The sequence below is a fragment of the Papilio polytes genome, unplaced genomic scaffold (genome assembly GCF_000836215.1).
Source record: "Papilio polytes unplaced genomic scaffold, Ppol_1.0 DF822178.1, whole genome shotgun sequence".
NCBI classification, from domain to species: Eukaryota; Metazoa; Arthropoda; class Insecta; order Lepidoptera; family Papilionidae; genus Papilio; species Papilio polytes.
The window spans coordinates 1,972,475-1,982,925 of record NW_013527026.1 but is presented as its reverse complement, the minus strand read 5'-3'; the positions used below and the strand labels follow the sequence as shown (position 1 = coordinate 1,982,925).

Here is a 10,451-nt window from a genome sequence, read left to right as displayed (position 1 = left end):
ATTAATACCACGGGAACCGTAACTATTCCCGGGATAAAAAGTAGCCTATGTGTTCTTCCCGACTATGCTCTAAATCTGTGCCCAATTTCATGGAGATCCGTTCAGCCGTTTAGGCTACAAACATCCATCCATCCATCCATCTAAACTTTCGCATTTATAATATTAGTAAGATAAAAACTAACTACCTTATGCTTTGATATTTAAAAAACAGATTAAACATATGCGAAGTAATTAAGATGGAATAATTTTCGCTTAGTGAAAATAGAGTACGAGTATAAATATTTTAACGCAATTAAATCGCACTACGTTGGCGGCGGTCCAAGCCGGAACTACTTCAGTGGTCGCCATTATTAAAATAAGCTGCACAGATGTTACAAGATATATGCACTGGAAACCATTGTTTTTACACTCATATTTGTTAATTTATTCCTTTTATTATGTTGCTGTTTAAATTGTGGAGCGGACAGCGGGAATAAACTTTCGGTCAGCAAGAATATTGTTATAACATATAACAACTAATGCCTTTTTTTAAGAGGGGGAATGCGTTACGCGTCCCAGGTGCCTTGGGGAAAGACACAGGGTATGTGGGACTCTCTCCACATTCCTGCCCGAAAGGGAAGGAACGTGGAACCCCACTAAGCCCCCTCTGGTTCCCTCGACTTCACCGTTCACCGGGGCATGGGCAAACTAATGCCTAACGTATCTCTCTAAAACAAATAAAATGCTTGTATTTTAATTCATTTGTTTTATTATAATAATTAAATTATTTCTTTCTTTCGTACAATTAAAGATAATTACAAGGTCCAGTTATCTTGTCATACGTAAACTAAAAGGACTGTTAATAAATAACATGAGAAATTATATTATTAATAACATATTAATACAGTTTATCTTTTTAATTTATTGCTTTATTGTTAATAATTAATGATAACCTTTCCTTTTATCAAATCGTAGCATATGATTTATGTCTACTTTTTCCATATAGTGGGAGAACAATATTTACACCACATAGGTCGTTTGTAATTCGATGCGTTGCCGATTAAATTTTGTCCTCCATAGGTTCTGCAATAAAAAAAAATCGCGTTATACTATCTAAATCTTTAGGATTACAATCAAATCACATGCAGCTTTTTATCTAGATCTGTTTAACTACTGAACACCGCTGGGAAAACATCGTTTAACCTCGGATAAGAAAAGTATTTTTTTTTAAATCGTACGTGTACACAAGATTTTTCTTCCAGCATTTATCAACATGTTAAACACTACTTTTTATGCTTATATCTAAATCAATAAAATATGCCGCACTTAGAGTCCTTAAGTGGTTACTAAGGGTAAAAATATCAGACGAAAGGAGATATTTTAGTATATACTATCACTAAATTCCTAGAAAATACAATTCTTAAAAGTTAACGATATCCAAAATTTATTCAAAAATGCTCACCTTAAGTGATTTTCTGAATTTAGTTGACATCAAACTGAATAGAATTGGGTTAAGGACGATACTAAACCAATTGTGAAACAATGTGATCCTTTGTCCAATTGTCCACCACTGAAAGCATTTTTAAAATCAATGAATTACATCACATCAATTATCAAAAATCGATCTTTAACATGGATCAGATCTTTTAAATTACTTTCTATGATAAGGATTCCAAAAATGGATCGATCTCTACGTGAAAGATCAGATTATAGCTATTGCAAACCATAGATCATAAAGCATTTTGACTTCACAATTCTGGCCGTAATTTTTGTATAACAGTTTTGTTACTGTTAATAGTTTGACGTCTTATTAATTCAGATTAATAAATACTAAGCTGCTTTTCCATTAACATTCAATTAACCATACTAATCTTGAGTCAATCATTCAAGGTAATAAAGTTATTTTGGCATACTTATAATAAATTACACAACAGAGAAATACGTGAGATATTTATTGTCATAATTTGTCTCCCAAACTTCTGAATACATTTGTCATTGTAAAAGTTATTTACTTCGAAACTGTTACGGAATAAAAAATTACTTTTCCTAACTCATGGCGGTTCAGGAGAAGGTAAAGAAATCAATCTTTACAATTTGTACTTTACCTGCATTCAAATCTATCATTTTTTTGTCTGTGGCAAAATAACTAATTAACGTTTAGTGTAATTTTATACCTTATTTAACGTATTTATACTAAATTTTCTTACCTTTGCAAGGTGCATTAACTGCTTCATGTTGTATACGAAAATCAGCACCCGAAAGAAGCAGAACGGCAACCAGCACACCACGAAAGACAGCGTCAGTGCTACTGATCATCAAAAAATTACATTACTAATATTATAAATGCAGAAGTTTGGATGGATACTATTATCACGTAACTCGCAAACTGGTCGAATTAAATTGTAATTTGGAACACAAGTAATGTAATCCATAGCAATAATTATAATAATTATGAAATTAAAATTTACTTACTAACAAGTTTGTTAACTTTTCGCCTATTATCTTTATGATTGAACATCTGTGTCCTAGAATTATTCTTTTCAGCATAACTCACTTTCAAAGCTATCATTATATATACAAATAGCATTATTGCTAATGGTATTGCAAATGTCACCAGTGCTAGCACGCCATTTATTACTCTCGCAAAAGGCGTTGGTATTGTGAAGCAGACCGCTGATTTCTTCGTCCTTACAAGTTCCACCGTCCAGACCTCAGGCAGCGTCTCCGCTATCGCTATGATCAACACTATCACAATCACTTTTATCACCCGTCGCCATACAGGTGTCGATTTCAACATCATGGGATGCCATATAGCTATATATCTCTCCACAGCCAACGTGGTCATTATCAAAATGCTATTATTCCAAAGTAATATCACAAAGAAGAAATGTATCTTGCAAGCCACGTGACCAAAACGATACGAATCACTCAAATGTTCATAAATCTCCAACAACATAGCGAAAGATACTATCAAATCGGAAATTGCTAAATCAAATAGATAATAATTTGTAGCAGTATGCATTGTTCTATCCGAATAAATAACAAAGCAAGTTAATACATTTCCAATTAGACTTACGAAAAATATTGCTACTAGAATAACTACGGAGAGCACAATTGTCCAAGTCTGCTCCTCACCTCTGACACTCACTAAAAATTTTGACCATTGTTCGATATCAAATTCACTTGTATCTTCTGTAACATTACTCATTTTTGTTTTCTCTTTTTCTGGAGCTATTTTAACCTCCGATGGAAACGCTTATCTATGTGAAGCTAACACTATAATGAAGCACAATGCACACCATCGGTCTCTATTTGCCAGATAATGGGCCCCGCAATAATCGTGTTTGCTCAATATACATATTATGTATATTCAATGTTGTTAAGTGGATTAATTTTTGTAAAGCTAAGTCTACAACCGCTGGTGTTACAATTACGTGAAACTTTACTCTCGTAGCATAATCATCGTCATTTATAATGTCGTCATCATGATTATCATTAGAAATGTATTCGATTCCTCCATTTTCACACTACATCGATCAGATCTTATGTTAGTTTTATGGGAATGTGATCATTGAAACGTTATTTTGTCCCAGTCTTAGTCCATTGAGTATTTTTAAAGTTTCTGGAACCTTCGATAGAATGTCTTGAACGTAGTGTTCGATTACTCGTATAGTTATGCAGTCATTTTTAATTTGTTAATTTTATCATGAAGTGTACGATCTCGATCAATGAATTAAATTTGAGCCTTTTGATGTATTTAAAAAAAAAATCTTTTGTACTTTTAACTGAAACACTATGAATAGCAACTTTCTATGTTTTGTTTTTCACAGTTACTCTTGTGTATTTCTTGCGGTTATTAGAAATGAGGTCTTTGATGTATAAAGTAATAGCGAGATTGAAGGGTTTTTGACTACGAGCGTTAAAGGTGAAAGCCGTCGAACTAGTTCTTGTACACATGTGAACTTCAATAAAGAACATAAATCATAGAGCTTCAGCGAAAAATCAAAGATTGTTGTTTATTTTATTAACTAACCCAAATTAGGAATAAATTATTTAGTAAAACGTCATAAATTTAATGTAGTTATGATCAAATAGCGAAGATTTATGGGAAATTTAAAATACAACTTTTTTATTTTCACAAAATACTTCATACTATCATACTAATAAAAATGTTTTTATAGATGGATAGATATTTGTTACTAGGTATGAACAACAGATCTCGATAAAATTTAGCATAAATATAGAGCATAGTCTACTAAGCTTTTTAAGATCCGCTCGGACGCATTCGCGGACGCCTACTAGTCTTAATACAAAGATATAATGATATTAAAAAGCCAGAACTATAAACTGTACGCTTATGCTGCCATCTGTTGCAATCTTTTGTAAAATTACTAACTTTCACGGCATTTCAATGCTAAACGAACACACCCAAATTAAGTAAATTATTATTTAAAAAAACAACTTGCAGAAATCAATTCACATGCATTGCTTACGTTAATAAGTGTATGGATTTTTTTTTTTTGGCTAAATTATATAGAAATAAGAATCGAATTTCATTTTTTGGTCCAAGATCCCTTACACCGCAACTGGTGAATTTATGGATACGCCCTTATCAAGGGATATCTATGTAAATCAAAAATGTCAAGTACGTTTAACCTTAATAAATCACTACATGTAATTGTTTTGTACCAGATTAGTATTTTATGTATACGCACAATTTCTTTATCAGATGCTTGTTTGATTGTCCATTTGTTATAAGTAAATAAATAAATTTTAAATGAAATCGACGTCAGAGGATTTGGATTTAGTAACGAAATTTCCTTTTTTGACCGACTTCCCAAAAGGAGGTACTCAATTCGTCTGTATGGTTTTTTTTACATTAACAATTGACTCAGTAAGTGTTAGATACTAGTTCAAATTGACTTAACTGAGTCTGAGTGTATACAGCGACCTTTATTCACACAACGTAAATAAAACTAAAACAACCAAATTACTACTTTATTGTTTGTAAATTAATTTACACATTTAAGAGGATTCTTTCTGTCATCACTGTGTTTCGGTAGTCAAAATACAGTCAATTGACATGTTTGGGCTTTTAACTAAATCTTCATTTCTTGAGAATTTGATTTAAAATATCATTACGACTTAAAGTTTGTCACACCATAGCGACATTTGTTTCACGTTTAATTTTACTTATCCACAGTCTCTGTAAAAATATAATACATATTAATTTATGTGCATAAAGATGTCTTAGATTTCATGAATACACAAAAGTATAATTTTAGAATTTAAGTACCTTTAGCGATTCTCTAAATTTGGTAGAAATTAAACTGAAGAGTATCGGATGCAGGACAACGCTGAAGAATCCGTTAACAAACATCACCTTTTCGCCGATCAACCACCACTGGAAGCAAAAAATATAAATTTAAAAGTACAAGCGGTTTGTAACCCTAATTAAGTGTACAGTCAGCTCCACAAATCTGTATACATTTACATAACAAATTAGTACAGAACTTGAAATCGAATTAAGAATGCACGTGTTTGTCTTTACCATGGTCTTTAGTATATGGACTTAAACATGTATAGATATACATGTTCCTGCAGCTTTATGAATGTATACATATTTACGTAGTTGACTGTATAACACTTTGTATACTAACCTTTACTAAAGCGATCAGTTCTTTCACTTCCAAAGCGAAGATAAGCATTCTCATGGTGAAGAATGGTAGCCAACACAACAGGAATGATACAGCCAACGCTACTGACAATAAAAATAATAAATTAAACAATCATACTAATCACAGTTCATACTAGTATTATCAATGGGAAATCTGGATGGATGGATGGACGTTTGTCTGAGTTTGCAGCGTTAACGGCTGAACCGATCTTGGAAAACTTCGAAATGTAGAGGATAGTCTGGAAAAACACATAGGCTACTCACTTATTTTTTATTTTACTTGAGGCGAAAGCTAGTTTAAAAGTAAAGATTTTAATAAAGCAGGGTAATGAAACTTTCAGCAATGAGGCCTTTGAGAATAGTGTGTACTAGTACTTATTAAACAAGCGCCTACGATTTACGTTCATTCCAAGTAAACATTAAGTGGAATCGTGGTCATGTTCTAGCTTATTCGTTATTAAAAAGGTAAAGAAAAAGAAGACGGCCCTTCATTAACATCGTGGTAACTCTTCGCAACTGTTTGATTTTCAGACATCAATTCTTGTAGTGACTTCAACAATTGTATACTCCTAATCAACATTGATGTTTTTTTGTTTAATCAAGGAGACTTGGAATTCTCAACGTATCTGGATACTTAAAAAAGCTTCGACGATTAAAATTCAAAATACTATGAATAGGAGATAGATGACGATCATCACCAGCTCACTATACGTCCTCACCGAGGGGCTCGGAGATGATTATAGATGCGATTAATTCTAACATTAAGTTACGGAGGTAAACTTACCAACCAATTTGTTTACTTTCTTCCTGTTGTCTTGATAGTTGAATATCTTGTGATTTGAGTAACTCCTTTGCGTAACATTGACTTTGAATGCTATCATAAAATAAACGTAAGACATGATCGCTGTTGGTATCAAAAAAGTCACTAACGCCAGTACACCATTGATAACCCTCGCTAAAGACGTCGGCACGGTCGAACAAAGTAATATTTCATTTGCCTTTAAAACTTGTAAAGTCCAAAATTCAGGTACCGTCTCCAGTAAAGCAATTATCCATATACAAGTGATCACTTTCAATACCCTCCGCCAGTCTGAAGTCGATTGGAACTGTAGAGGATACCAGATAGCCACGAAACGTTCGATTGCCAACATTGTTAAAGTCAATATCGTATTGTTCCATAGCACTATTATTATTAAATACCGTATTTTACACGTCCAACTTGCATCTTCAAAAGAATCAACAGCTCCCAATAAGACAGCAAGAGTTGTTATAATATCAGACGCCGCTAAATTTAATAAATAATAATTAGTCGCCGTATGCATTGTTTTGTCATAACATATAACTACACATGTTAATAAATTTTCTATTAAACTGATGAGTATTATTATGTATACAGTAACAACGAACGCCGTCTTCATCCAAGATGGTTCTTCTTTTCGACAATTTATTAAAAATTCAATCCAAATTTCCACATCAATCTCATTACTTTCTGAATTATTGAACATTGAATTATTAATAATAGACATTTGGTTTAAACGTTCGCTTTTTGTATCTGTCAGAGCACTGTCCTATAATAAATTATCGCACGTACACAGGGTGTTCATTTCACAACAGCTAATACGGTAATGGGCTAATATCTACTAAATGGCACAATGTTTGTTCAATAACGTAAAAGGTTCGAGATAATCATGTTTACGAATTATAGTGTGCCGTGGAATTAAGCTTACATACGCATATTACTCTGGGTTTCCACTGCTGTGAAACTTGTGGCGATACATATCGTTGTCTCTGTTTTGTCAAAGAGAAGGAGCAAGATATCAATATTCATTGATGTATGTGTCATTTCAATGAATGGTCACTGAAACAGGATATAGATTAATCACAACGTGTAACAACTTGCTGATATTGAGTTACTAAGCTTTTTAATAGAAACCTGTTCTAATTTTATAAACATCTTACTATTTTAAATGCGAAAGTTTAGATGGATGGATGGATGTTTGTAGCCTAAACCGCTGATCGGATCTTGATGAAATTTGGCATAGACGTAAATGATAGTCTGGAAGAACACCTAGACTACTGACTTTTGTTTTTTTTAATGCCAAGCGGACGGAGTCGCGAGCGAAAGCTAGTATTTTCATAAAGCTTTACGTTAGATACATTTTGTCTTGCATTATCTCTAAAGTTCATTAACCTCATATCCCTATCCATCTTTTACTTAAAATACCTAATTTTTGTTCGGGTCCGAAATAAAAAAATAAGATTTGTGCTTGACTTTTATTTATAATATGATAAACCATGTTTTATACATATTCAGAAATATATTTGATTCCTTTTACAAATCTACTTTTAAACAGATCAAAAACACGTTTCAATCTCAAATCATTTTTATCATTTATTTCGCTTCTTTATTTTAAGTCTCCTTCACACTTTTCGGGCAGGAACCATCCGTGGAGACATTTGGGTGCTGGAGAGGGAGTTTCGAAATCAACACGTGCGATTTCTTTCATTGTTCGAGCGTCTAGGACTAGAAGACCTAAGGAGCATTCCTGTGATCCCCATAGCAACGCACTTAATAGTATCCCGCCATGTTCTTCCTGTAATTTATTTTATCATAATTATCATCAGCTCAATATGCATCCCCACCGAGGGGCTCGGAGCCTACCTTAATTAAGGGGTGACTAGGCCATAGTCAATCACGCTGGCCAAGTACGGGTTGGTTGACTTCACACTTATAATTTCTTTCTATACTATATCATGTAATAACATCGGATAATTAATGTACATTATGGAAATTCTTAAAAATTGAAATTCGAATAGGTACATGGCGGGATTCGAACTCAAGACCTATGGATTACAAGTCAAGTGCTCAAACCCCTGAGCCACTGACGTTTAATATGTTTTATGCCAAAACTTTGCAAGCAGTATTGTATGGATCGGCCCAACAGGAAACTCATACAATTCAAGATCAGGGTTTAGTTGTAAATAGGTTCAAGTCAAAATGATTTAAAAAAAAAAGTGTTCCTTTTTAGTAAACATAATGTATAACACAAGGTTTTCGCTATTATTGCACTGTCCTTTAATAATATACTGCACGGCATTGTACTCGTATATACTCGTATCATGCTCAGCTAATTATTATGTTTTTGAATAGGTTAATAATTTGCTCTGATTATAAAAAGTGACCTTACCCGGGAACCTGGATCTGAAATAAAGACAGGTTCACTTGGATAGCAGTCAGATTCACACCAAGACCAGCTTTCACCAGTCGACGTGTCAACTTTGATTATCTGTAAAGTATTACACAAAATAATGTGCATTTTGACATTTAATCTTTTAAAAAACATTACTTTGATAATGGGAAATTAATCTATACTATTATAATACTATCTATACTATTATATTAAAGCATAAACACACACTTCTTTGTTGCCTAAGATGTCAGCAATTATAGCATATTTTTGAATAATTCTTTTTGTAATAAAAAGCCCTACACTTACGTCATGCTTTAGGCTATATATTTTCACGCCATTAAACATAGGCGGTTAATATTTTGGATAAAAAACCCTAATGTGAGAAAGAGACCATAAGTTGCTGCCAACATCAAGAAAGCAAAATTGCCATAGTAAGGTAATTGGTATTTTGACATTTGCAATTGATTATTGGACACATGTAAACAATAAAATAAGATTTTACTTATATTCATAATTTATATGATAGAAATGTGCAAGTAACAATTCGTTTTACGGAATTTTGTTTTGTGTTACATAAAAAGATTTAAAATAACAAAATTACAGTGGTATTCGACAAACATTCTCTTTCAGTGTATTCTCATAAAGCGAATAAAACAAAATAATTATCAATTGCAGCTGTAACTCAATTAATTAAAAAGTACAAAACAGACGCACTTAATAAATAGCTTTTCACTTGCAGGATATACAATTATTTTTAATTTTTGTTTTATTTTTGATTCATCGGAGGTCGGATATAATATGCATAATCTGTTTATTTTTTTAACAGAAGTAATTTTTCAATAATCATATTACGTTTTTCAGTTTCAACTGGAAAACAACTTACCGCTCCTGGATTTTCAGCATCGACATCTGAACTGATCGCGTAGAAATATCTATACGGCCTCCCTGTAATTAAATGATTGTTTTATGACTGGGAAGTTGCTCATTTATAGAGATTTAAACTGAGGTTCCACTGCTGAAAAACTTCTGTAAAAATAGTATTCTCAACTCAATCCTTCTCTTTAAAAGAAGAAATAATTTACAAGTTAGAAATTTGATTTAACGTTAATTGGAAAAAGCCAAGAAAGATTGTATTTAAAAAAAATTAACCAAATTAGGAAATGTTAAAAAACCATGAAAATAAGCTTTTAAATTATTATGACAGTAATTTCACATTTAGATTGTATTATCTTATTACCGTTACACAAGTCGTAATTTATCCTAGGCGTCTCGCAGCCCAAGTCCGCGAGCAGTCGCGGCGTCACCTTGGTCATTGTCGGCGCCGCTAACGCTACCTCCAGCCGCTTCGGCCGACCGCGGAACCACTCCGCGTACTCTGCGTTGCTTTGCATCGTCTAATACACGGTTACAATAACTAAAAATTATGACGCTTTACTTAATAATAATAATTTAATATGGTTAACATTTAAGAACCAATTTAACTCATATTCGTCGGACAATCTAAGAATAAGCAAGTTTAGAATAATGTATGTAGAAATTAATTTATTGTAGATAATTGTATGCCTTTGCTTTAAACGCAAGATGTTTTTTCTATATTGAATTAT

The 10,451-nt window shown here is 32.8% G+C and overlaps 1 protein-coding gene across 1 annotated transcript in view; it reads right to left on the bottom strand.

The window, feature by feature from the left end:
* Positions 1-8,060: 8,060 nt before the first annotated feature.
* Positions 8,061-10,451, bottom strand: part of LOC106106397 (carotenoid isomerooxygenase-like) — a 5,819-nt gene continuing 3,428 nt past the window's right edge. The window contains exons 9-12 of the mRNA XM_013286974.1: positions 10,085-10,241; positions 9,731-9,792; positions 8,845-8,943; positions 8,061-8,250 (exon numbers count right to left, since the gene is read on the bottom strand). Of these exons, the coding sequence (XP_013142428.1) occupies positions 8,062-8,250; positions 8,845-8,943; positions 9,731-9,792; positions 10,085-10,241 (507 nt within the window). The 3' untranslated portion in view covers position 8,061. The remainder of the gene's footprint in view (positions 8,251-8,844; positions 8,944-9,730; positions 9,793-10,084; positions 10,242-10,451) is intronic.